This window comes from Camelus bactrianus, chromosome 18 (assembly GCF_048773025.1).
Source record: "Camelus bactrianus isolate YW-2024 breed Bactrian camel chromosome 18, ASM4877302v1, whole genome shotgun sequence".
Lineage (NCBI taxonomy): Eukaryota > Metazoa > Chordata > Mammalia > Artiodactyla > Camelidae > Camelus > Camelus bactrianus.
The window spans coordinates 18,426,611-18,453,999 of NC_133556.1; the positions used below are offsets into that span (position 1 = coordinate 18,426,611).

At 46.4% G+C, this 27,389-nt stretch overlaps 1 protein-coding gene, 1 non-coding gene and 1 pseudogene across 2 annotated transcripts in view; 1 reads left to right on the top strand and 2 right to left on the bottom strand.

Moving 5' to 3' along the window:
* The window catches only part of USP31 (ubiquitin specific peptidase 31), a 70,027-nt gene extending 45,441 nt beyond the window's left edge, over positions 1–24,586 (top strand). The window contains exons 12-16 of the mRNA XM_010961021.3: positions 5,322–5,441; positions 7,747–7,972; positions 12,300–12,458; positions 14,091–14,243; positions 16,324–24,586. Of these exons, the coding sequence (XP_010959323.2) occupies positions 5,322–5,441; positions 7,747–7,972; positions 12,300–12,458; positions 14,091–14,243; positions 16,324–17,891 (2,226 nt within the window). The 3' untranslated portion in view covers positions 17,892–24,586. The remainder of the gene's footprint in view (positions 1–5,321; positions 5,442–7,746; positions 7,973–12,299; positions 12,459–14,090; positions 14,244–16,323) is intronic.
* LOC123618551 (T-complex protein 1 subunit zeta pseudogene) lies at positions 385–2,276 on the bottom strand (annotated as a pseudogene).
* On the bottom strand, positions 1,793–1,922 carry LOC123618578 (small nucleolar RNA SNORA22). Its single transcript, XR_006727037.1, has one exon. It is a non-coding gene; the product is annotated as a small nucleolar RNA SNORA22 (small nucleolar RNA).
* Positions 24,587–27,389: the final 2,803 nt, after the last annotated feature.

The following is a 27,389-nucleotide window of genomic DNA, read 5'->3' on the forward strand; positions in this document are numbered from 1 at the left end:
GGCTGGCGGCTCTCATACTGGACAGTGTAGATACAGACTTAACGTTCTGTTGGACAGCATGCTTTAGGCCACTCAGCACAGTGCTTTGCAGGTAGTAGGGACTCAGTAAATATTTGAGTGATTGGATGGACAGGTAATGCACAGGGCCCGTGCCTAGGTGTGGTTTTTCTCTCTGCCCAACAAAGAACATTTAATAACAAGGTAGATCGCATATGCTTATCTAACATACATTTTTATATAACTGAAGCTAAAGCAAAACATCCTGTTCATTGGATAAATACAGCCTGCTGTTTGTGTGTACATTGCAGTGTGGTTTTAAAAAGACTGTAATTATAATTTCGGAACTTCAAAATCTGTATAGGTGCCAGTTTTCTCTCCTTTTTTCATATGGGGAAAAGAATAACTTTGAAAATCATTTGAAGCTTGGACCAAAATTCCATAGCTCTATTCCGAGGCTCACTGTGTAGAGTCTTCATGATTCAGATGATACAGGGGAAGCTTCAGTTCAGCCTTTTAGAGAAGACATTCCAGCTCTTATGATTTCATCAACCAATAAAATGTCGGTGGCAGTCACAGTACAGGGATGAAGAAGCTGTTTCTTTACACAGTGGTTATCCTATATGCCTACCACTGGCTCACCTGTGTTCAGGTGACCCGACCCACAAGTTGACCTGATTCTGAATGCTCCAGTTGAACTTGAACTAGTGTTTCCTGAAGGTCAAAACCAGAGTTCTGCACAAGAACCTTGTGAATAGTGAGCAATGCAATAGCAGATACTTGAACTCCCAGGTTGGGCCCTGCCCTTTTCACTGTCTGTACTTACATTTAATCAGGGCTTCGGCCGTCGCCGCTTCCACCGCACCAGCACGTGAAATGACACAGCCATCATCTATAGCAGTTTTAACAGCCCTCAAGCCATCTTTTGTTGTATCTTTGATTTGGTGAGGGCATGCTTATTTGGTCCTTTGACCAATAATGTGATGGAGTGAGGATTGTTCTCGTTTCTCAGTAAAGGCAAACTTCGCTTCTCCCTGTGTGTAGTCATAGACAAGTCCTGCGTGTCCCAGCCGGGATTTAGGTCATCAGCAGAATTTAGGGCTACCTCATTGCAAGCAAGAGTCAGCCTTTCCACATTTCTCCTTTCAGCTCTCTGCGGAGCTCCTGTGCCTTCTTTTGCAAGAGCATCTAAGGCGAAGGGGTCAATGCCATTTTGATTAATAACAAGCTCTTCATCTGAATCACCACCACACTTTCTTTTTAACATCTGTTTTTTCCTGTTCTATGGTACATTGCATGTAAGGATGTATGCATTTTATACTTTTTTTTTTTCGTATCAGGATGCCGTGTCCCATGGTCCAAAACAAGATTAAGCTTGTATAGGTTTAAAATTTATTTCATCTTCATGATCTCAGCCATGAAGAGGTTAATACATTGATCTTTTTTTTTTAATGGCCAAAATGAAGTCCATTTCAGCTTCTGTTAAAACTTCAGCAAGTTTAGCATGAACTTTAGTACATAGAGATGTTCTGGCCACATCTATAAGCCTTTCCCTGTTCATCTCTTTGCGTATTTTGACTTGTTCCCCAAACTGAAGTCCCTTTCCCTTTGCAGCTTCAAATCCTTCTGTTATTATTCTGGGATGAAGACCCTCTAATAAACGCATAGTTACAAAACCACCACTGACAGGGAGATCTTCAGTTAGATGCCAACTGTAGTTCATGATAAAGTAAATTTACAGAGGGGCATTCTGGGTCATTCATACTCTTTAATACCATTAAAATGATGTGCTGAACATTAATATGATGTTCTGAATATATTTAAAAGCATAAGTAGTTCTTTCAGTGTAGAGGAAAAGAACAGACATTGCTCTACCACAGAATCAAAGCCAAGGAGCTAAAGCACACTTGGTGTCCACTGCACAACAGGCCTATGTGGTTTTTCAGCCTCTCCAGGTTTGAGCACCTTGAGAAACCTTGATGAGGGCTCTTGGAGTTCATCTAATCTTGAGTTGATGTTTAGGATTATAATTCTGGCTACTGATTGTTACTCACTCTTGCGTCGAGGGAATCATGCCATTTCAGGGTTGGAGAGGACTTTAAAACTTCTTTTTTCTAATGGTTGAGTTCTTCTGCCTGATTTCAGATAGATGACTGCTCAGCTGCTGTTTGTACAGCTTTAGTTTTGAGGCATTTGCTTACTAAAGAGACACCATTTCCTCTTTGGGTATCTCCCATGGTGACCGAAGTTAACCTGAACTGTGTCCCCGAGTTACCACAACCAGCAGGTGTTCTCTCTCTTGAGTTCAGTAAGAACGGTTGAGGACAAGTCTTAATTTTCTTCTACTTATCTATGCTTCAAATATTTGAAAATTGGTTTTTATCTTCTCACTGAGTCTTTTCTCTCCCAGGCGGTTAATAGCTAGTGCCTTTAGTAGTTTTTCATTAGACATATCTTTCAAATTTGGGGCTTATATAAAATAATTGGCTTTGAAACTGGTTGATTATACGCTCTGTGTAGCACCTTATCCTATTTAGCTTTTTTTTTTTTAATTGATTTGGGATGTCACAAAGCTTAATTAAAGCAAGCCAATCTACTAGATGCAACACTGTGAAACATCTCAGTGATCTTTCTAGCTAGCTAGGGGGAGGGTGTTGCTCAAGCGCTAGAGCACATGCTTAGCATGCAGGAGGTCCTTAGCATGGGTTCAACCCCCAGAACCTCCTCTAAAAAAATTAAATAAGTAAACCTAATTACCCTCCCCCCCAAAACAAAACAAAAGCAAAACAAGCTAGGTTATATATTTTAGTTGAGGTTTGTTTGCTCCGTACATGTCTGTTAAGTACGTGCTGTGTGCTAGGTGCTGTGCTAGGTGCTGTGCTAGGTGCCGGGGATACGGCAGGCACCAAGACAGACAACATTTGTGCCCTCAAGCTCTTTACAGTCTAGTGGGGTTAAACAGGTACTTAAAGGAAGTGAAGGTCCTGGGATAGGAAGGAAGGTTGAGAAACAATAATGAGTCCAGCGTGTCTGGGGGACAGCAGGTAAGAAAATCTATCCTCGTCATAAAATAATACTAGCCTGTGTAGCAGTTTCCGGCACATAGAAAACATTCAAAAAATATTTACCAGAATGCATGAAGGGGGCTATTCCTTGAGAATTTCAGTTATTGGATTCAAATAGCTATTAGGTCCAGTTATTGGGTCCAAAAATAACACAGATACAGCTGAGGAGAAGGTAGGACTTAGCAGTGGGCTGTGTGATGATAGTCTTGGGGTCAAGTTGCCTGTAAGACCAGTAACCGTCAGCAACATCATGTAGGTGTCAGCCGCAGTTGGTTGTCTAAGGATGCTTTAGAAACAGGTTCTAGAACTCAGAGGTGATAGCACTGCTTTTCTCATTACCTTAAACGTTCACATTAAGAGACTGACAAGCTGGGGCACAAACAGAGAGCGTGGGTAGGGAATGGTGTGTCTGGAAATCCTGACACGGCTGATTATGTCTTGATGAGGGAAGCCTTACGTGGGGCCTGATAGTTATTTTCAGGTACTTCAAGGACCATCTTGTGGATGAGGGATTCGACTTAATTTTATCTAAAAAGTAGAATTAAAGATTGGAAATTAGAGAGAGAGTGAGTTTGTCGTCATATGAGGAAGAACTTGGTAAAAGACTGTCTGAAAACGGACCGGCCGCCTCCGGAGCCAGCCCCTTTCATTTGCGAGGCATTTAGCTGGACCGCGTTGCCCTACGTGTGCTGTGCAGGTCCCGGAGCTCTTTGTAGATAAGCACAGAAACTGAGAAGTGTTTTAGAAACTGTCAAAGCTATTAGACATTGTCATGACATTCTTACTGTGTCTCACAGAAGAGTATCTGTTTATGATGTATTGGAATTTAAGAACAAATTAACCACACCTGGCTCCTTTACCACGTGCACTGAGCTGGATGGCCATGCATGTAGACAGCATGTCACACAGATGTGGACTTACCGGATGAGTTTAGGTCCCTCCAGTTTAATTTTCTGATTCACTTTCATCCACCCAGACTTCTGTCTCTCCTCATCTTTCCTACGCGCATGATTGAGTCTCCCTGTCCTGAAAAAAATCCCCTCAGTTCTCCTTCCCTTTCAAACTACCAGGCCAGTCTTTCTCCTCTTTTCTGCCTAACTTTACCATTAGTGGTTTCAGTCTTTCCACTTACTCCCTCCCCAACCTCGTCATCTGTCTGACTTGCGTCCCTGACACTGCTCTCCGAAGTTTTCAGTGGCCCCTAGTTTGCTCAATTTAGTGGCCTTTGCTCAGTCTGCACTTGACCTCTCCATAGGATATGGTATCCACCCTGTGCCTGCCACTCTCTTTTCTTGATATGCATAAAAGCAGTGCTCCTGATTTGCCTGTTTTTCTGGGTGTGTGTCCTCAGGTTCTGGTGGTTTGTCAACTTTTGTGTTTCTCTTAGAAATCAGCGTTCCCCAAGACTCTGTCCTTGGCTCCTTTCTCTTCCATCTCAGTGGGCATCACCATCCATTCCCATGGCTTCCCTTACCTCGTCATGTTGATGGTCCAGGTCTGATACAGCTTCTGAATTCCAGAGTAGATTTAAAAAATCTCTCATCAGACATGCCGTATTAGTACCTCTGTGTCTCCATCCCAAAATCCTTGCCTGCAGAGATGACATATGTGGATTTGGGGCCTCAGACTGATGTTGAGGAAGATCTTGTTGATGGCAGGCAGGGAGAGTTGTTTGGAGCAGTTTGATGCTTGCGGGAGGACAGTGAAGAAACTTGAGGAAGACCAGGTAAGAGCGAGTGAGGACTTTCAATGAAGGTGGGTTAGGGGGACGGACAGGAGGAGACAGGTGTGAAGAGCGGCAGCGTTACTTTGGATGGACGTGGAGCAGAGGAGGAGGGAAGGGCTTGAGGGTTTGGGATAACCCCCTGAATTTTGCTCTTGATGGGTGGTAATGGTATTTGCTGAGGTGGGACATGCAGGGAGGGGAGGAAGGGGAACTATATTGCTAGAAAGGCGATGAGTTGAGTTTGGGAGTGTGCTGAGCGTGACGTGCTTCTGTGACTTTCAACATCCTCTGTACAGTGTTCACCTAGACAAGCTGCTCCTTTCTGAGATGTAATCTGTTTAGCAAATGTTTGGGTGCCAGCTCTAGCCAGGCAGCACTTTGGATTGTGTTTTCCCACTGACTCCCATCGTACGTAGTTTCTGGAGAGATTCTGAGTTGTACCATGGCCTGGCCAAGAAGTGAGTCCAGCCGTCTCCTATAAAAAAGTCGTGCCTTAAGTGGCGCTTAACAGAGGTCGTGCTCCTTGTTTTCAGCTTGCCCCAGATGACGCCTGGCGTTGCCCGCACTGCAAGCAGCTGCAGCAGGGGAGCATCACACTCAGCCTCTGGACCCTGCCCGATGTGCTTATCGTGCACCTGAAGAGATTTCGCCAGGTAAGGCAGACCTCTATCCTGGGAAAAAAGCTGTGGCCAAGCTTCTTGCGCCCCCTACTGGTGGGGAGCATGGAGTGGTCTTTGGTGTCCCTGTTTGATCCAGTGATCTGTGTTACAGACACACAGCTGTCCCTGTGGGGCCATGTTTTGTTCTTTCCCAAAGCAAAGTTCGAGCATCCTGTGACCCTTTAAACCCTAAACATTTTAGTTCATACTGTAGCTGTTTTACTTTGTTCCTGAGGATTTGCTTTAGATTTTAGAATGTTGTGCTCAAGTAAGTGTACTCTGGGATTTAAAAAAACAATTGAGCTCCTTTCTGGGGGCGGGTAGAATTCTATTTCTACCTAAAGTGATAACGGGTGTCGTCCTGCTTCCAAGAAGCTGCTGTACAGTTGGGGAGATGAGTCATAAGTATATGCAAAGAAACTCTGCTTTGAGTTGTCTTGCTTTGTGAGCCAGTTTTCCCAAAAAGGCTCTCTATTCCTAAGGTTAGAGTTGTCCTGGCAGCCCTATCGTAAGAGAGGTAAATGGGAGGTAAACGCTGGAGAGGTCTCTGAGCCTGGCTTTGAGAAGGCTTGTATCTGAAATACTAGGAGGAGGCCTGTACCAGGTGAGGTGGGGAGCAGGGCTGCACACGCGTCGTGGCCGAGGGCGCCGTGGGTGCAGAGCATGCACACGGGGCTGAAAGCAGAGGCTGGTGGGGCTCTGGGGGCTGCCAGGGGAAGACGTGAGTTAAGGTAGAAGAGGCGAGTGGGGTTGGTCGTCCCAGCAGAACCTTGCAGGCAGAGTGAGATTCTGAAGCAGAGAAGCAGCACTTCCCAGTCTTTGTTTTGAAGAGCATTCAGGCTGCTGTGTGGAGGGCTGGAGGCCACAGGGAGAGGATGGGAGACCTGCAGGCGGCCATTGCAGGCATCCGGGGGAGGCATGATGATGGCTTGCAGTAGGGTTGCGGTGGTGCCGATGGAGGGACCTGGATAGGTTTGAGAGATGTCGAGGACCTCTGATGAAGTGAAGGTGTTGGAGGACACGTGCGTGGTCCCCGGGGTGGGGCTGTTTTCACACAGAGGTTTGATGTCCAGCTCCTGTACTAGTGAAGAGTGGGCATTTGCCTTGAGGGTCCCAGCTGCATCTTCCATTGGGATCTGCAGGTGGACTGCTGCTTGAGGGTTTGGACCCTAGCCTTCTCTGTCTCCTTCCACACACACAGACTGATTTCCTTTGCTCCCTGTTTCTTTTGAAGACATAGGATCACCCTTCCAGCACCCCAACTCAAAACTGCATTGCCATCTTTGTCTTCTTTCCTGTCCCTGTCACCTGGGCAGTCACCTGTTCAGCTTGGCTGTGCCTCTCCACTGCCTCCTGTACGTGTCCCCGTCTCCCCATTCTTGGTGTCACCCTGCCAGTTCAGGCTTCTGATACTTCCCAGCTGGTTGCAATTGCAGTGTCTTTTAATTCTTTCCTTAACCAACACTGCTCTTCCCTTTCTGCCGTGTTTCAGGCACTGTTTATGACCACTCTGCTGACGTCACCTCCTCCTCCCTCATAGCCTCAGTGCTTCCCCCTTGACTGCAGAACAAGATTCAGATTCTTTAGCCTGACCTTCCTGACCATCCAGGGCCCATCCTGCCTTTTTTTATGAACATTTTCTTCCCTTGGCTGACCCGTAGCTCCTTAGGATCGGCATTATGTGTGTCCGATTAGTTTTTTAGAGCTCCCATAGACGCAGGAAACATTGGTAAATATCTATTCAACCGACAGATTTCAAAGGATCTCTCAGTGGGTTTAATGGGAAGTACAGATTACCCAGGATTGTCAGCTAAATGAATGTATTGGGCTGAGTCGCTGTTGGCTTTTCATGTGCCTGCTGGGGGAGGTGGGAGGAAAGAGGCCCTGCTGTGTGAACAGCTGTTCTCCGCCGGCGCCGGGCTCTGCCCTTCACGTGTGTTACTGTCCCATTACTTTTCATGTCTCTGTGACTGAGGTCTCAGGATGGACCACCTGAAATGGTCATTTTGCAAGTTAAAGACCAAAAAACCCTTTATCAGTTAAGGAAATGAAGACTCAGAGAGGCTCATCATCCTGTACATGTAGATCATCACTGATTCCATTTCTGGTAGTATTAATACCTGGTCCTCCAGGTAGTTGAAACGATTAGTCTGTTTCCTTATTTCGTGTGTGTCTTGGGAAACGTCCGATAGGTAACTCAGACCTCCTTCAGCTGATGGAGTCTGCGTTCCACACTGAACTGACCTGCCATCTGTTTGCATGGAAATATCATCAGAACTTGTTTTTCTTCTTGTAACAGGAAGGAGACAGGCGTATGAAACTTCAGAACATGGTCAAGTTCCCTTTGACTGGCCTGGACATGACACCTCATGTAGTTAAGAGAAGCCAGAGCAGCTGGAGCTTGCCATCCCATTGGTCTCCGTGGAGACGGCCCTACGGACTCGGGAGGGACCCTGAGGACTACATCTATGACCTGTATGCTGTGTGCAATCATCACGGCACCATGCAAGGGGGGCACTACACAGGTCTGCAGCGCGAGAGGCCGGGCGTCCGTGCTGACCATTCCTCCCGACGCGTTTTGCTTGTGACAGGGCTGCTTTGCTTTAGAGCCTCACTTTCTTTTCCAGCAGGCAGTGTGGCAACTGTGCGGGCGGTTTTCATCCTCTGGGTCTCTGTCCTGAGTTGGATCGTCTGGTCGCGGTCTGACCTGAGCCGGGAAGGGTGTGTGCAGACGATGGCATCGTCTGGCTCACCCAGGACTCGCTTTGTTGACCTCACCTACAAGCCCCGTTGAAAGTTTTGCTCTCCTTTCTTGAGGTCCTGGCATCTATCTCCCTTGCTTGGAGCAATTGTCAATCACTTTTATAGTGTCTTTAAAGTGACTTGGCAAGATTTTTCATTTTAAGGTTAAATTTACTTTTTCATTTGTAAAAGCAACAGTACTCATCATATGAAATTTAGAGACTGGAGAGAGGTAGGAAAAACAATACCATCAACCCATGGGCTTATCACTCAAAAATAACCACTCTAAACATTTTTAGAAACTGTGATAAAATATACATAACAAAATTTACCGTTTTAACCACTTTAAGTATATGGTTCTGTAGCATTAAGTACATTCACATCTTTGTGCAGCCATCACCACTGTCCATCTCCAGAATTTTTTTCATCTTCCCAAGTTGAAATTCCATAGTTGTTAAACAATAACTCCCCATTGCAGGGGTTAGCAACTTGCTGCCCACACGTGAGGGCCTTATGGGCTAATGGGGGAGATGCTTAATTCTTATAAACACTATTTTTAATGACCACAGAATCTTCTGTTGATAGATCTCTAATGTTATATGACTGTCCCCCATTGTTGAACACACATACATTGTTTCTAATTTTTAACTTTGAAGATAACATTGATGAACATCTTTGTGCATAGTCACCTCTTCTGTATTTTACTTCTGTATTTCCTGGAGATTGAGTCTCAGGAATGGTATTGTTGGGTTAAGGGCATGCATGCACCTGGGGCAAGCAGGTGGATTTGGGGGCTTCTTGCTGGGACCCCTGCGTGTGGGGGACTTGATGTGAGGGTACCCCTACTGCATGGGTGGCCAAGACTCGGATTTCGGCATCCTTCCCACTCAGCTTCTCTGGCACGTACACTTCTGTGGGACACTTCTTCTTCCTCAACTCAGTGGTTTCTGCAACAAGGCCCCAGGGTGCTAGTGGTTCGCAAAGGTAGGGGAAGGTGGAGGAGGGTAGACCCTTCCAGTTGGTGTTTCAGACTCTCCCCTGGCAGTTAGCCCTCACCCCCCACCAGCGAGGTGAAGGAGCCCATCGGGCCCCGGACCCCGTCCTTGGCCCGTTATATTTAATCTCTCAACCTGCTCTTCCCTCCAGGAGGCAGGGGGCGGGGAGGTGACTGGATACAACAGTCTTTCGTTCTTGAGACCCTTTTAGTTCAAGTTCTTTCAATATTTAGTTGTTGCAGGCAGCAGTTACTTGTGAGCAGAGTGATCCCGTCTTGGAGTGTATTTCATAGTGGAACGGTGTGGATGGCCGCTACTTGCCCTAGGAAGCACGTTCAAGGAGAAAAAAAGGAGATAGAGAAGTTCAGTAGATCCTCTCAGTCCATAGAGCACAAAGTTAATATTAATTAAATGTTTCAATATGTTTTACCTCGTATTTGATATAAACCAAATTTTAATACTGTTTTTTTGTGTCTTACATATTTCACACTTACATTTTATGGGGGCCACTTGTATAATAAATGCTGTGTGTCCAGTTGGATTCTTGCTTTCGTGGCATTACTGGTCATCTGTGGTCTTTGATGCTGAGTCACAGAATTATGTACTCAGCTGGTGAAGTGACGCCTTGGCCAGCATCCCTGGTTGGTGTTCAGCTAGCTTCCTCTGGTAAAGAACGCGTCTTCCAGGAAAGTGTAATGCTGCTTCTCAGGAAAGTATGATGAGCACGTTGTGTAGTTTCTAGCAAGAAATTGTTGAGGAAGATAGGATAGTGCTAGATTTTAGCCTATCGTGTTGCTCTTTACGTAGAACAGGCTCTGGAAAGTGCCTGGAAACCCGTACCTACCTCGGAGGTGGTGCAAACTGGTGAGAGGAGTGTGGGTTAGGAGCCAAACACGCCTTCCCAGCTCTGTGCCCTCAGGTGAGCCCCTTATTCTAACCTGGCGACCGCATGAGGGAGCCAGAAGTGGTCCTGCCTCCTTGCGGGGCCTGTTACCTGGGCGGAGCTCAAGCCCGCTGCATTACTTCCCCTTTCCCGTACTTAGGCCGTATCACTGCTCTTCGGGGAAGAACATTTGAAGTACCTCAGCATCGTTGAGTTAAGGGTACCTTGTTTTTGAGCTTTCATTCGGAGTGTTTATTTTGCCGTGGTCTTTACTTCACACTGATTCTAACTATAATTACACGGTACGTGCATGGCTGACTTGTGTAAGGATTCTAGAACGGTGCTTCTCAACCCATCTGTGATGAAGAACCTTTAAAAAACTCTTTTAAACCTTTAAAAAATTTTCCAGTCTTTCATGAACCCAGTATTTTTGCAAAAATGCATTAAGAATATCATGCAGTGTCATACTGCCATGAACTTTTTAAAATACTTACCTCGTTTTGGCTTATCTTGTGACCAGTCTGTGAGCCACAATTTGAGTAGTACCGGTCTAGAAAACACCTCAGAAAGTGGTGCTAGGAAGAAAAGCACACAGAATTATTTTATAAGTACATCGTTGATGCATTAGTGAGTCACGGTGCTGCCCGGGTTTCCACGCCATGCCTGAGGACAGACCGTCCTGAAGAGAAACAGGCTGAAGCTAGCACGGGGTTGCTCTGGCACCTTCTCTTACCGTCACCCCCACCTCCACCCCGAATAGCAGCCCCCCACCAGCGGGATTGTCTGTGCATCAAGCCTGACCCGACGCCATCGAGCAAATGGGTGCTGCCTTACCTGCTCCGTTCGCTGCATGTGTCTCCAGCTCTCTCCCCTCTGGTTCTAGTGAGTCTGCAGCTGCGGACCACTTCCCTCCCTGCAGCCTCAGAGTCTTATTCTGCTCTTTTTTTTCCAGACCTGTCTGGAACAGCCCTTCCTCTCCCGGGTCCCTTTCATCTCCTGGGAGTCTGTGCTTAGAAAAGTAGTAGCGGCCGACGGGGGGGAGTCCCGCCTGGTGCCCCTGGGGCCCTACTGATCCAGCGTTAACCAAATATTCTAGCGCGCACTTACTTTCACCCCAAATAAGTGGGTGTTTTTAGCAAGTGTAATAAGAACATACCTTCCTGGATCAGGCTTACCTGCTCCTTGATATGTCCTTACAGGGTGATGTGGCTTCACAAACACTAAGTTGTGTCTGTTCTTGCTGGTACTTGGATGCTCTGTTTTTATCTCAGGCTTAGAATTTGAACCAGAGAGCAGGCCGCGTGCATTCATGAGCTCAGATGTTCTCGGTTTGCCTGGGGACTTCATGAGGCATCGTTTGTGCTACCTCTGAGAGCGACCGGGTAGGGTCGGGTTTAACAGTAAGCTCAGGGATTGGACAGTCCTGAAATGAGCTGGGCCCTTCCCTTCACCAGCTGCATGGCCTTGGACAAGCTGGTTAATCTTTTTGAGCCTCTGTAAAACGGGAATAATAATAGGACATATCCCATAGGATTAAATGAGATGCACGTAGTAAGTGCTAAACAAATGTTATCCACTGCTACTATTATTTCTAATTCTATTTTCTATCTCTCGTAAACACTAATATGTTACAACATGTTTTAAACAGAGTTTCACAGAGGATGGGGTATAGCTCAGTGGTAGAGCGAGTGCTTAGCATGCACAAGGTCCTGGGTTCAATCCCCAGTACCTCCATTCAAACAAACAAAAAAACCCCAGAGTTTCTCACTCCTGGCACTATTAACATTTTTGCTGGGTAGTTCTTCATTGTGAGGCTGTCCTGAGCATTGTAGGATGTTTAGCAGCATCCCTGGTCTCTACCGACTAGAAGCCAGTAGTATCCTCCCCTACCCTCCTCAGCTGTGACAGTCAAAAGTTTCTCCATTCATTACCAAATATCTCCTAGGGGGCAAAATTGTCCCTGGCTGAGACCCACTGGTTTAAATAAGTGTGTTGTGTTTTCTGAGATTAAATAGAATTTCATCCATTTGTAATAGTTTGGAATTTCTTGAAACATTTTGCCCAAATGTGGTTTGGAATTTGGATTTTTTTAACCTCTCTCTGTGTTACTACCTGTAGCCTTAGAAGGTTCTTGAATTAATTCTGTGAGCCAAAGAAACGATGTGTGTGGGTGGCGTGGAGTAGCGGCGCCGCCACGCCTGGTGCTGATCGCTGGTGGGCTCTTTTTGGCAGCGTTCTGTAAGAACTCGGTGGACGGGCTCTGGTACTGCTTCGACGACAGTGAGGTGCAGCAGCTGTCGGAAGATGAGGTCTGCACGCAGACGGCCTACATCCTCTTCTACCAGAGGCGGACAGCCATTCCATCATGGTCGGCCAACAGCTCGGTGGCAGGTAAGGCCGACTCTGCATTTGGGCAGTTTTTTCCCCCGAGCAGAAAATTGTAATTAATGGTCCAGAGAGTTTCTCCAGAAAGTCTCATGATTCTGTCAGTTGGATCAGATTAATTCTCACAGTTGCATATAATCTGGAAACCAGAAGGATTGCAGTCAAGGAAATGGGGGTGGGATGTAGGAGCGGCTGTGAACTAGGAGTGGCTGTGTCCCTCAGGGCTTTCCAGGGGCTGGAGTTGGAGTGGAGCCCGGTTCAGAGTAAGCCCGCGGTGTTTACTTGTGGAGCAAACACATGTCTGAGTGAGTGAAAAAAGCAGCATGACATGCTGCTCTCAGAGTAGAGGGACTGAGCGATCTGGAAATAGAACGGAGACTCGGCTTTGTCACATCTTGGTCGAGTTCTCTTGGAGCACGTCCTGCCCAAGCCACGTACCTGTCATCTGTAGTCTGGGTGTAATCAGGCTGCCTGTCTCCTGGGGTCTTTGTTGTGTCTCATTAGGTAAACATGCGTTAAAGCCTTTTGTAAAGCACCAATAGAAATTGTTCTTTTTTCCCGTAAGATCAGCCTCTTCTGTTAGGGGAAGGATTGAAGGTTGCAATAATATTCGATGGCTTGGGTTTAGCTTGATGGGATCTAGTCTGCTGTGTTTAATAAATGCAGGAAGCAGCACCCACATGCGATGTTGACGCAGCCACACGCAATCCAAACCAGGGGATGCATGCTTCTTAATGCCGAAGTGGAGTTTAAGAGACTAGAGGACTAGGACATGGTAATGTGTGATCAGGTTAGAGAATCTTAATCCCTGCTGCCCTTGAAGCTCAACGCCACGAAAAGGAAGCATCGCTGAAGCAGAGCGACCCCTGCTGGAGTCAGACCCCCCCTCCCCACCCCCCGCTCCCAGCACACCCCACTGTCTGTAGGCGTGCTCTTAGTTAATGGAAAGGTGGGAGCTCCAGGGCTCCACTGCGTCCCGCAGGGCTTTCCAGGGGCTGAGGTATGCTCAGAAATTACCCTTTCTTGAGGTCTACTTGAGACAGTCACGCTGCCTCATGTTCTCAATTTCAAGAACAGTTTCTGTTGCTCTAATATATATTGAAGGGCCTCCCTGAAACAGGACAGAATGGCACGTAGCCCTGTGTGTGCACGTGTGTTTGTATATTAATATTGTGAAAGTGATTTTAAAATACCACTTAACAGTAAGGCCAAGAAAATAACAGTGCACTGCTACTTGGTTTCTTCTCTCTGTGTCAGAAATATTCCTACAAGTGCTTAGAACAGTGACTGGCAAGGAGGAAGGTGTGAGCTCAGCCTCAGCAAATGTTTGCAGAATAAATGAATATATGAACGATTGTCTCTGTTCCATTGTATCGCCAGCACTTAAGACTTGGACTTTGCGTTATGAAGTACCCATTCCTGTACTTGGGTTTTATTACTGCAGATAGTGTAGGAGTCTGTTTCATCCTAACAGGGTATTTGAGCAGGCACAATGTGGGGCCTGGGGGTTAAGGCTGACCTGGTGGTGAGGACAGTGGCCACCCCCGGCTCGGGCAGCAGCCCTTCCTGATGGCGTGCGCAGGGCAGGCGGGCCCCGAGATCCTGGCCTGACCTCGACGCCCGCTTCTTTTTCTGCAGGCTCCACCAGTTCCTCCCTGTGCGAACACTGGGTGAGCCGGCTCCCGGGCAGCAAGCAAGCCAGCGTGACCTCTGCAGCCTCCTCCAGACGCACCTCCCTGGCCTCGCTGTCCGAGTCGGTGGAGATGACGGGGGAAAGGAGTGAAGACGATGGTGGGTCTGGGTTTTGGTGACCGATCTCCAAAATGGCACCCCAGGCACACAGCACAGGGTCCCTCACGTTTAGGAACTAAGTTATGGTGGAGAACATAAAAGGGGCTGCAGAGTGTGGGTTGCATGGCTGTGGGTTACGATCGTAAGTGACACTGTATATAACAGGGTCATTTGCTTTTCCTGTGGCTTAGGACTTGTTCCTTCCACTTCATTATTTCCCACTTTTAAGGCCTTGTGTGGAGGCTGGAGCTTTAACTCTGCAATAATGTATACATTTTTTTCAAAGTGCTTTTTAAAATCTTCAAATAGCTGTAAGGGGACGCAGTGAGGCCCCCGGCTGACTAGCAGCTGTGCTGAGCCTGGCCCGGAGGCTCCCGGCTCTTCGGCTTCTCACCTTCCCACCACACTGTCCCTTAGTCCCTTAGAGGGATCTGACGTGTGTTCTTGTAAGTATGGAAGCATTTAGAACAAAACCGTTGCCTCTGCATAAAGGTAGTTTTTAGGAATTGAGAAGATCGTCACGGTATAAAAACTTTGAAAATTTGGTACAACTTGAGCTCTGGTTTTCTGCCTTCACTTAGCGCTTGAACATGGCAGCACAGCCCTCAGCTCTCACAGGGACCCCCGGGCGGTGTGGGCAGGAATGGGCGGAGCGCTGAGAGTTGCGAGGAGAAGGGAGTGAGCTCCACGTCTCTAATGAGGACGGGGACTCACCTCCCGGCCAGTCTCATTCTGCGGCCGGCACTTCGATGGCTTCTAGTAAGCCGCCTCTAGTGGTGGTGGGTAATTCTGAGAACGTGAAATAGAGGGAAGGAGCAGGAGGTTGGAAGACGGATGCCAGAGGAGGACCTACGACAGGGTTCCAGCTCTGCCCCCCTTCCTTTGGCTGTTGCTTCTTTACTTGTAGAATAAGAGTCTTGGGCTATAAATTGCTAAGCTAATGTCTGTAGCTCCTGACATTTTATGAAAAACTGACCAGGAACCTTGGCTCGTTTGTTATTTACATGTTATTTTCAACGCAGCCTTTAAACTTAACATTGACTGCTGTTTTAAGAATAAGCCTAGATATGGTTTGCCCCAATCTATTTTTAAGCGGTGTAGTTGGTGAAATTGATACCCGCTGAAGCATCATGATCCTGCAGTGGTGGAGGGTGGCGCCCACAGAGTAGGGCCCATCTCTTAGGATCTCATCCAGAGTTTTACAAATACCAAAGCTGCAGTATCAAGTGTGTGCAGAATTTAATTTAGAATATTTTCTTTGGAAGTTTTAAGTCACTTAAAATAGGAGTATTCTGTTCTGATTATGAGTATTTTCCTTGGAAGTTTTAAGTCACCCGAGGTAGGAATGTATTGTCTCTTTAGTTCTTTCCACGGATCCGCTTTCATAGTCAACGACAGGCAGCCTACTCGTGGCACTGAGTCAGGGGGAGGGGGCTGTGGTTCTGGTATTAGCTGTGTCTAAATATTTGTGTGGTCTTGGGTGGGGGTCCCTGCTGTGAGCCCCGATGTCCTCAGCAAGATGAAGAAGCCATAAATGAAGTCGCGCACATTTATTGAGGAGCCACATGGTGCCAGGTGCTGGGCCCAGGACTTTTAAGATTTTTATTTAATCCTTATGGCAGCTCTATGAGTTACAACAAGGGATAGCAAAGTATAGCCCACAGGCCAAATACGGCCCCTGCCTTTATTTAAAAAAAAAAAAAAATATTGGAACAGCCACTCCCATCTGTTTATGTGTTCCCTGCAGCTGCTTTTGCCCTGTGGTGGCAGAGTTGAGCAGCTGGCCCACAAGGCCTGAAATACTTAGTGTGGGGGCCTTTGGAGGAAAAGTCTGCTGACCCCTGTTACAGAGCAAGAAGGGGCACTGCTGATCCCTAAGTTAGAACGTCCCTATTTTACACATAAGGGAACTGGGTTCAGAAAAGTTGAAGTCACATAGCTGCCCCTTGACCCTAGATGTACGAGCTCTGAGGTCACGCTCCTCCCACCCCACGCCTTCCTTCCATCTTCCTTCCATCTTTAGATATTACCAAGATGTTTTGTCGCCTTAGCTTAACGATACTCTCTTTGCTGCCTTCAGGAGGTTTCTCCACTCGCCCCTTCGTGAGAAGCGTCCAGCGCCAGAGCTTGTCGTCCAGATCTTCCGTCACCAGCCCCTTGGCGGTCAACGAAAACTGCATCAGACCCTCCTGGTCCCTGTCAGCCAAGCTGCAGATGCGCTCCAGTTCCCCTTCCCGCTTCTCAGGGGACTCTCCGATTCACACCTCCGCCTCCACCTTGGAGAAGATCGGGGAGGCAGCGGACGACAAGGTCTCCATTTCTTGCTTTGGGAGCTTGAGGAACCTTTCTAGCTTTTACCAGGACTCAAGCGATAGTCACAGTCGACGGGAGCACAAGGCTGTGGGTCGGGCGCCTCTGGCTGTCATGGAAGGTGTGTTCAAAGACGAGTCAGACGCCCGTAGATTGAACTCCAGTGTTGTAGACACACAGAGCGAGAGCTCAGCACAAGGGGATCACTTGCCTCCTGTCTCTGATCCGTTTGATAACAATAACCAGATTGCTTATGTGGATCAGAGCGATTCTGTAGACAGCTCTCCCGTCAAAGAGGCGAAACCCCCGAGCCAGCCTGGCTCGCTTGCAAAGAAACCCGAGAGCACAGCCAAGAGATCGCCCAGCTCCAAAGGCGCTTCTGAGGCAGAAAGAAGCTTGCGGAAGGGGAGGCCAGTCTTGGCAAGCCAGGAATCATCTCTTTCCAGTACGTCTCCTTCTTCTCCTGTTCCTGTCAAAGTTTCCACAAAGCCCTCCCGCTCCCGAAGCAAAGCAGATTCTTCTTCCCGGGCCAGTGGACGGCATTCCTCCCCTGCCCCTGCCCCAAAAAAGGAATCCTCCCCCAAATCCCAGGACTTCGTGTCATCCCCATCTCTCCAGAAGCAGAAGTCGGCATCTTCCCTCGCTCACGCTGCTTCCTCCACATCTGCCAAAAAAGCCTCAGGCCCCGCCCTAAGGGGCCCCTTCCCTCCAGGAAAGAGCAGGACTTCTGACAGGAGCTTGAGTAGAGAGGGCTCCAGACAAAGCCTGGTTTCCGACAGAGCCAGCGTCACCTCCAGCTCCAAACCCAATTCCCCTCGCGTGAGCCAGGCCAGAGCCGGGGACGGCAGGGGGGACGGCAGGCACGTGCGGAGCTCCTCCATGGCCAGCCTGCGCTCCCCCAGCATGAGCGTGAAGGCCGGCCTGAAGAGGGACAGCAAGTCTGAGGACAAGGGGCTGTCCTTCTTCAAGTCAGCCCTGAGGCAGAAGGAAACCCGGCGGTCGACGGATCTTGGCAAGACAACCTTGCTGTCCAAGAAGGCTGGCGGGAGCGCCGTCAAGGCGGTCTGTAAGAGCGGCGTGGGTGACAAGGCTGAGAAAGGCTGCCAGCCGCCAGGTTCGCAGCAGCCAAATGCCAGTGCAGTCGGAAAGGAGCAGCTTATCTCTAAGGACCCCACTTCTGCTAAACATTCCCTGCTGTCCGCTCGCAGGTCCAAGTCTTCCCAGCTAGATTCCGGAGTGCCCTCGTCTCCTGGTGGCAGGCAGTCTGCTGAGAAACCCTCAAAAAAGTTACCTTCTAGCATGCAAACCTCTGCACGGCCTTCTCAAAAACCTCAGTGATACTTCTGCAGTCCAAGTGTTTTATCTGTAAAGATGTTTATTTATTTAGAACCTCTTCCCTCCCACCAAAGCCCTCTATGCTTTTGTTTTGTATTTTTTGGGTCACGTGCCTGACTGTGTGTGTGTGCGTGCGCGTGCGTGTGTACGTTTGAGTGTCTGTGTGTGTGTGAGGAGAACTGAATTGCAAATTGTTAAAAGCGTCGCCTTATTCTGCCATTGAACCAAATAACAGCCATAGGCAAAGCATTGATACCAAGCTAACTGGAGTCATCGTAGTCGATTCCCTGGGCGGTCCCTTTAGTAACTGTGCATATTTCTCCCTAGAGAACTCTAATGACTTTTGTTGGACACTAGGGATTTGAAACCTGTGAACCAGTTAAGCTACCATTAGTGTGCTCTGTAGAAGGATGAATTATTTGACTTGGGTTTCATCTGAGTGGAATTTGTCCTCACTGCGGATTGTCGTGTGGCACCGGGAGCTCTAAAAACTGTGACACTAACAGTCAAACAAACCGAGGGAAAACTGTCGCTCTCTGCACTTTGGCCCCATCTACCAGTTTTTGTAAAGGGCAATATTTTAACACTACTGTTTCTCAGGTATATACTCAGCTAGTCTAGGAGGGTGCGTCAGTGAAAGGGTTGAAGAAGAAGGTGGCCTGTGGGTGGCTGTCGTTTCTCCTACTGCCACAGATAGATGTTTTTAGAGGTAGAAGTGAAGCCTTTCACCAGCTTCATATCTGCAAAGATGTGTGCACCATGGGTGTCTTGACCCTTGGGATACGTCCTAAAGAGGTGGCAGGTTGGATAGCCAGAAAGCCAGTCACTAGTAGTTCATTTTTTTTTTCCTTCTAAATTTGCGAGCTACGGCCATTGGGATTTTGAAATGTAGTAGAGCAGGTAATACCTTCAAAAGATGCCTAGAAAAAAAAAAATGGATTCTGAACCGGATGTGCGAGCCTGTGCCATTTTCTTTCTCTGGTGGTGTTTTTTTCTGGGTTAGAAGTTGAAAGCACTGTGCCTCCGGTGTGTGCATGCCCGTGTCTCCTCGTCTCATGACTTGGAGAGGAAAGAAGTTTCCTAATGCCAACTGTCAGTGACAGTACGTTAGAGTGACGTGTGACCGAGTGTTACATGCGCACTTCTGGCCCTGCCTGTCAGTCTTAGTTGTGACTGCCCCTTCGGGAACGCAGTCATTTCTTTTCTGTGCTGAAGATTTAATCTATTACCCAGAGCTCACAAGCAGGATGGAGCACGTTCCGTCTGGCATTATCAGTGCAAATTGCATTTCTTGTTGGGAAAAAAAGGGAACCGCACAGAAATTCACAGATAAGCAAGATATATATATTTTTCAAGCTTTTAGGAGGTGTTCTGGAATTTTGGGCTTTTTTCTGTTTGGGTTTTTTTTGTTTTTTTGTTTTTTTTTTTTAAATGTCAAGGGAGTCGTGGTTCTGATTCTCTCTGAATAGCATGTCACTTTGCCATGAAATACAGCATGCTAAGTTTATATACTTTTACATTTAGCTTTTTTTTTTTTAAGTCATGGACTCTTCAAGTTCTTCCTGAACTCTTGGTGCACAGATCCATTTATAATCTCCCTTTTCAGTATTGCTGTGTGTGAAGTCACCAGAACACATATTATTACATGCATAACTATGAATTCTACACTGCCTTCCCCCACTTTTGTTTCCATGAATACCTCTTGGGAAATGTTTCCAGTGGGTTACTTAACTTTATCTTGCTGCTGATTTGAGCATTAGCAGGTAACTTGCAAGTCTGGAGGCAACTTATGTCGAGGGTTGCTGGAATTTTAGACCCTGGCAATATTGAAGACAACACACTCAGCCTTGTGAAAGTTACACTAGTGCTTCGTGAAACCCATCTAACATGAGCCTATTGCCCACCGCACTCAACCCTGGACTCACCAGTTTGCTAGGTGTCCTCGTTTCACCGTGCAGGTGTCCCGTTCCCCAGAGCAACATCCCTCTCCTCTGCTGTGCTGGGACTGCCGTCAATATTGTTACTGCTTCCAACGGCGCACTGACAGCCCGATCCATGTTTAGTCACTGCTAGTTTTCCTGTATCACCTTTATCTCCTGAAAAAGATGCGCCAAATGTGGGATCGTCAGTACCAAGAATTGAACATCTGTCTACTTTGACCCTCTCGTCTTTCTTTAATAGGTAAATCTCATTTGAAATCTCCTATCAGAAGCTCTGAACAGTCTTAGAATCACAGTTTGTCTACACAAAGTGTTTTAACAGTACGTTTTGGGAGGGGCTATAAACAGTTCAGCATTAATAGGATCTAGTTTAATTTTCACAGTGGTAAATATTTTTATTTTTGAGTCCTCCAGGAATGGGTTTTCTGTTTATGTATAGTGTCTTAAGAAAACAAAACAAAACAAAAACTCTGCAAGCTCCATTAATTTTCTATGGGATCTAGAAATAAACTTTCGGTATCTATGAACTGTATGTCTGTGGAGTTTAGTTCTTATTTCAGGTTTAAATGGGAAGAAAAGCAGACGTGTTATGGCATCGCCTAGGCGTCTTTGGGCCATGATGTTTCTGTAACATTGGCAAACAATGAAAACTTCATCCCTAACTACTAGGTGCAACGTTTAAGCCACAGGAAAGAATATTTTGCCCAGAAGTTTGGAGGTGTTTGTTGTGGTGTGAAGTGTCTTATGAGAAAGTTAATACTTGGGTCAACGCAGTCCTTTGGTAGAGTTAGGGACCCGGTGTTTTGTTTTGTTTTTCCCTTTTCCCAATGATGTTTGGCATAATGAGCACATAGGTTTTGGGGTTAAAGTTCACCTACTAAGGATGGTAGCCCTGGGTTTCTGGTTGACAACCAAGTGGGCCTGATGAGAGCAGTCATTTCCTGGCTGGCACAGAATAATCACTGATACTGGTGTTGCATCTGTAATGTTTGTTTGCTTTTTAAAACCTTGTTTATTCTTGGTTTCCTTTCCTGTAAACATCCAGCACACTGAGGCTGTATCATTCCCTAAGACAGCCCTCCACCTTGCCTTTGTGATCCCTTAGATAATGTGGAAGCACAAAGAGACTGTTAAGCTCATGTCATCTCAAGACCTTCTCCCACCTTTTTCTGTATTTCCTTACCCTAAAAGCAGCCTAACTGAAAGTAAGTAACGCTACGCTGGACCAATAGAAATGGATGTGGGAGTATTTGTTATGATAGAATACTGCTACTGTCTGTGAGGCTGCCCTCACCTCTCCGGTAATCATTCACTCATTCTGCAAACGATCACTGAGGGCCGGCTTCGCTTGTAAAGGCAAGCTGAGAGCTTCAGGAGTTTGCTGTAGCTGAGGAGCCCAGGGGATGCTGATGATGTCCTAGACGGAGCGACAGTCCTCCCGAACAGAAAGGTCAAATGGATCCTGGTGACCGGCTGAGGCTTATGGGCCTCTCGAGCAAGTCTGTTCTGTTCTGGAAACCAAAAGTGCCCTTCTTCATCTTTAGAGACGTTTTACTGTCACGTCCTCTTTTTCAGAGCTGTCTCTACTACTTAGGGGTTGGAAATCCATTATGAAGTCACTTTGCATTAGAATTTGGTCATCTGTGTCTGTATGAGATGGAGGTGAGGGTTTTGGTTGGGGGTTGGGGGTGGGGAGAAAAACGGTCATCCGTTTAAAAATAACTATCATGGGAAAAGCAGGAACAGAATGTACAGGAATCAGCAGTGGCAGCCTTTAGGGACAATGGAACAGAGAAGAGCTGTGAACAAAGCTCATTTATTTCAAATAAACACGTTTTTAAAAGTAGATTGACACCTGACGTTACATTTCATTTTGACAAATTACTGAACAGCTGAAGTTACTGTTTCCTAGGTAGGCTGTATAATTATTGGATGCAAAGATAATTAGTATTTCCAGGTTGGATTTTTGTGATAGAATGCAAATCATAAGCACAGTTTCAATAAAACGCATATTCCATGAGGTGCGTTGAACTTCGCATTATTTGGAACTGAGAAGAGCAAAACTTGCTGACAAATCAGTGCCTCTATCATAAACAGAAACACAAGAAGCAGCTGTGACTGCAGGCTGGCTGTCTTTAGTTTCCTAAAGGATGTGGTATTGCTCAACCTGACTGCATATTTTGGGGAGGGAACGCTGTGCTTTTATTTAAACGAACACTCTGTCTTATACTGCCTTTCGATCAACTCTCAAAGTGTGTGTTTTGGCAGATGTGTGTGTTTTTGAGCATGACCAATCATTTTCTCCCCCAAGTAATGAAAACAATTCTGCATGGCTTCCACCTAACCCAGAAAGCATGCTCTTACTACTATGCAAGCAACTCATAAAAAAATGTAGAAAAAATATAGACTACTTACACTCAGCATAACTTAAAAAAAAAAAAAGGCAACTCTTAGATCATGGAGTTCTATTTTTGAATTTGTAATTTTTTTAATGTGGCTTAATCAGTATCAGAGCATGAATGTGATTTCTTTTGCTTTGCACGTGTTTCTCTTTGTGGAATTTTTTTTTTTTGATCATTGGCAAGATTGTGTGTAAAATAAGTATTTTTGCAAGCAAGAGTGGAACTGGTATGTTGAACACACCCTGGTTTATATACTGTATTTAGCCTGAAGACTTTCCTAAAGTATTTTGTCCTAAAAATAACCTGCCATTTTCTATAGATTTTAATTTTTTATATCTTCTAGGGTTCTATCGCGGTCACAGGGAAAGAATGTGGCTTCTAATCGTGCTAATAATTTTAAAACACTTTTGTAGAGACTTCGGAGCTTCCCAGCCACTGGTTACAATGAAACTAAACTGTGGGATTTACGGTAATGCTGACAGTAGATTGGGTTCTAGGGCCATCTTAACGTTCGTCTAAAACCGGTGTTTCCCAGTTTAGGGGAGAAGGGAGATTTGTGGCAGACTCGGGAGGCTATTTCAAATCTCACACATGTACTCTCCCCAGGATTCCATCAAGCCTCTTCTGAATGACTTGTCTGAGATTCTGATACCCAGCATTCATAGAATCATCTAGGGAACTTTTAAAAATGCCTGGGTCCCACTCCCAGGCTTGTGATCTAGTTAGTGTAAGGGCAGGTCCCAGGAATTACCGCGGAGATTTAAAGCTCCTAGGTGTTTCTACTTCGCGGTCAGAACTGAGAACCACTGTGACACACCCTTTGCTGAGACCTATGGCGAGAATCACTGCCGTGGGAAGTGCTCAGGAGCAACTCAGATTCCTCTATTGCTTTGGTGAGGAAAGAAAAAAAGGAGAGACTGAGAACTAATATCAACCTCCTGCGTGACATAAGGGGCCGGGGGGGAGCCTTTCTGATTCAAGGCCCGATTCAGGGGCCTGGAGCTCTGTCTGTGCCTCAGCACTTGCCCATCTGGTGGGGGTCCGTGGTCTTTGGTTTGCTGGAGCAGGCGGAGTGCCCTGTGGGGGTTGCGTCCTCCCTGGAGCCTTTCCCCTGGAGGCCTCGGCAGGGCCAGGCCCGCGGGGGCACAGAGAAGTCACTCTGAGTTAGAAAATGCTGAAGTAGAGCCTTCAATGGCCTTGGAAAACCGGTCCCTGATTTTGCTAGACTGTCTCTTTGTAGTAATTATAATAGCAAACCTTAGGCTGCCGTCCAATTTCCTATTTAGCTCACTCTACTCTCCAGAATGTAGTTTCAGGAATAATTTTTTAGTTTAAAAATTAATGTGAAGCATTTGATTTGGGGGTCTTTTTTCAGTAACCCTTGGTATTTTTTTTTTCATGTAATTAAAAAAAATCAAATAATGTTCTTCCCCAAATTTGGCAGTATATGTTGTTACCTGTGGAGGCAAGTGAAATTTAGTTTTCATCTGTGGTGAGCTGAATGCACTACAACATTTTCAAAATAATAATCTGCTCTGCTTCTCAGGTGGTTTGATCCTGTTGAGCATTATGCTGCCTACAAAGAAAGGAAATAAACACAATTTACCTGGTGTTTTCAGCATTTCAAGTCATAAGATATAAGTAAACACCCAAGTTAGAAATGCTCCTTTCGAAAGGCTGCCCAGAGCAGTGATAACCTGTTGTAATGGTGGAAATGCAATATGAATTTTCCTAGGTGCTATTCTAAACGGTGAGGTGTCATTATACCAAATGGGGAGGCAGTGAAGGTCTTTCTGAAGCCTAAGTTCTCTTTGGGGGCCTTTCAAATATGCGTTTATGTTCCCTATAGGTTTGCTCACCAACTGTGCCTCCCACCACTGGTTAAAATTGAATTCAAGCCCCATTACAAAAATCGTTTCTTGATTAAACTCTTCAGTTTTTACACTGGAATTTCTATAGTTGTCTTAAAAGCTGCATGTTGTATCACTGTACACAAAATGTTTTGGTATTGTTCACGTACCATTCATAGTGATTTGTATATAATTTCCTTCTTGAGTTGCACAGTAATATGGAAGGCAGGATGTCGTTCCTTGAGGCTGGAAGAAAAAGTGTATCATACATACATTTTAAATTATTTTAGAATAAGTGCATGCGATGTGTCACTGACTTGTGTTATTTATTTGTATGTTTTATTATTCAAGGTGTATGCACTTTTAAGAAGCAGAATTTATATTTTTATGTTTAAAACGTTTTATTTCTGGAACAGCAGTTGATTATATAGTATACAGTTGGAATTAAGAGAAAAGTGGAAAATGTAACAAAATATAATAAATTTATTACATGATGCCCTCTTCAAGCCATTCCTCTTTCTCCCCTTTGCCAACCTATATATTTTTGGTGTTGACTAACCTTGGAAATGAAGCAGGTACTTGTACTACACTGATGTATTCAAAATGCTTTAAAATCGTAGTGTTAAAATGAAAACATGACAGGAGGATACATACAGATACTCTATAAGTAAAATTTTAAACCAAAAAAACCATATCCATGCTTATTTAATCTTCACAATCAAGGGTTCATATTCCCATTTTCTCCAGGAGGCAGTTTGTCCTGGGCCACAGAGCTGGAGAAGAACTCACATTTCTAACTCAATTCTAATGGACTTTCAACATTTCCTATAATTTCCCTCTTCTACCAAACTTTTATCATAGGAGGAAATAGCAGTGATAAAGGGAACCATCCTTTTCTGGGCCCTCTCTTGCCCCTGGTATCGTTGTTTCCAACCATCCTGTTCTTACAAAAACTTCCAGGTGGCTGGTGAAAATTTACCACCTCTCAGGACAGAACTCCCTGTTAAGGATGTCACACCACTTACGAGCACTCGGGGGCACTAGAGATCACCGTTATCAAAGGCATTTAGAAGTCCAGCCTGCAAGTTCTTAGCCTCTATGGAAATGCTTACTCAATATGAGTTGAGGAGCATTTTCAGGGGGGAGCAAGGGTTTCAGTTTAGATACGTTACCACCAGCCATCATTTTTCCTAAAAGGTGTTGAATGCAGATCATAGATCTTATTTTTCTAAAGCAGAGCATTATGGTTGAGGGCTGGGGCAGGGAGACTGTTCCTAACCGAGGGCAAGTGTGACCCACATGCCATAAAACCCGCAGTGCAGCGCTATAAATGTCTCTAAATGGTAATACTGTGCTTGAGGCTGGGCAGTGATCACTCAAGAGGCATCATTATGCCTGAAGGTGTTTGTGTGTCATAAAGTACACACTTCACAGTCATATAAATATTAAGGAGCATTCTCCTTAGAACTTGGCGATAATTTTCAAATATTTGAATGATCAATATCTCCCTGAACATTTCCCTCCTCTGTCAGTCTTCCGGGAAGAAGCAAAGTCCCGATGAGGCCCCTCGCCCTGGACCGCGTGTTTCTGCGTGCCCTGCGAGTGATTCCAGGCCACCGTCACCCCACAGGGTGTGGCTAGAGGCCTGTCCCACCCCCCACCCCCTTTCTCTTTCCCAGACCCGCTCCTGACTTCTCCCAGGTGGGTCTCTCAGTTTTCCTTTCTGCGGCTCTGTTCCACGTCTCAGGCGTTTCCACGTGGGTCATCTGGCAGACGTCACCTCTTGGCAGGGCTTGGTTCTGCCTCACGTAGAACCCTCTGGAATTCAGTCTTGACTTGGTCCGGCCTCAGCCATGTTTCTCACCCGCTGCCGACATTTGCCACGCAGAGGACAAGGGCTCTCCTCTCCCCGAGGGATGGGTTTCTGCACTGTGCCCCAAACCCACCAGCCTTGCACCCCGTTTCTTAGAGCTGTCAGGGGTATGACATGAATTTGACCTGCTCTATGGAATTGTAAGAGCTCAGTTTTTCTTAAAGAAAGTGGGAAGATAATTTGAGTGAAGCCAGTGGTGTAGTCAGAATCAGGCCTCCCTGCTGCTGGCAGGCTTCCTTCCTTCCCTTTCCTTTGTTCAGGAAGATTTCCTGGAGGCCTACAGCACACAGATCCAGTTCCCAAGATGCAGGGACATCACATCAGACTTGGTTCCTTCGGAGACTTGGGGGGGAAGGCGTGGGGTGGGGGATGGCGCAGGCTCAGGGTTGCAAGTCTGTAAAATGTGGTGCTGGGGAGGGTGCGTCTTTGTCTTACTCAAAATAAAGATCCAAGTTTCTTCAGTTAGCAGTGCCTCCTGTCTGGAAAGAGGACCATTCTCCAAGGAGCTCGCTGTCTAGCCAGGGGTCAGGTTGGTTGGTAGGAAATGAACATTTCCATGTGCGCTGCCACGCCTTGTACTCACTGCTCCTCCCTCCAGGCACCTCCACGTCCACACCCCACCTCCAGCGCACTTCCTGGTGTTCTGTCTCAGAGACAATGCCCCGTGGCTCACTCCCTTATCTCCTTACATCTTTACTCAGATGTCAGAGCCTTCCCTGACCTCCCTTTTAAAACACTGCAACCAGCTTCATGTTCTATCCCTCCGTCTTCATATTGCTTAGTACCATCAACCGCAGTATCTGTACGATGCATATGCAATATACTGAACATATGCAGATGTGGTCTATATGCTCACAGGAGAGCAGGGGTGTTTGCCCGTTCTGTGTGCTGCTCTTCCCCCACCACCTAGGAGGGTGCCAGGCACATGGTAGTTCCTAAGTACATAGTTACTAACAGAATTAATGGATTTGCTTGGGGAAATCCACTTAACCTTTCTGCGTCAGCCCTCCTGTCTAGAAGATGAAGAAGAATGGTACCTGCATCATTGACTTGTGAGAATTAAATAGGAAGGATGCCCACAAAGCATTCAGCACAGAGCCTGGCACAGAGTAAGTGCTCCGGAGATGAAGGGCTGACCCTGACCCTCATGGGAGCTTTACAGAGGAGCGGGCACCAGAGCTTAACTCACACATTCCAGGCTGGGGAAACTGCTTGTACTTTCTGGAAACCCCAGGTGTCCAATCTTCCTGGAATGTAGGGGCAGGAAGGCAAGAAGCAGAGGATGAAGCGGGAAGGAGGCTGGCGGAGGCTTCATCTGGTTGGACCTTTTATGACCCCCTACATTTGTCCTGAAGTACATGAGAATCCAGGAAGAGACTTTAACTTAGGAGAGAGCCGAGATCCAGTCTGTGACCTAGCATGGTCACCATGGCAAC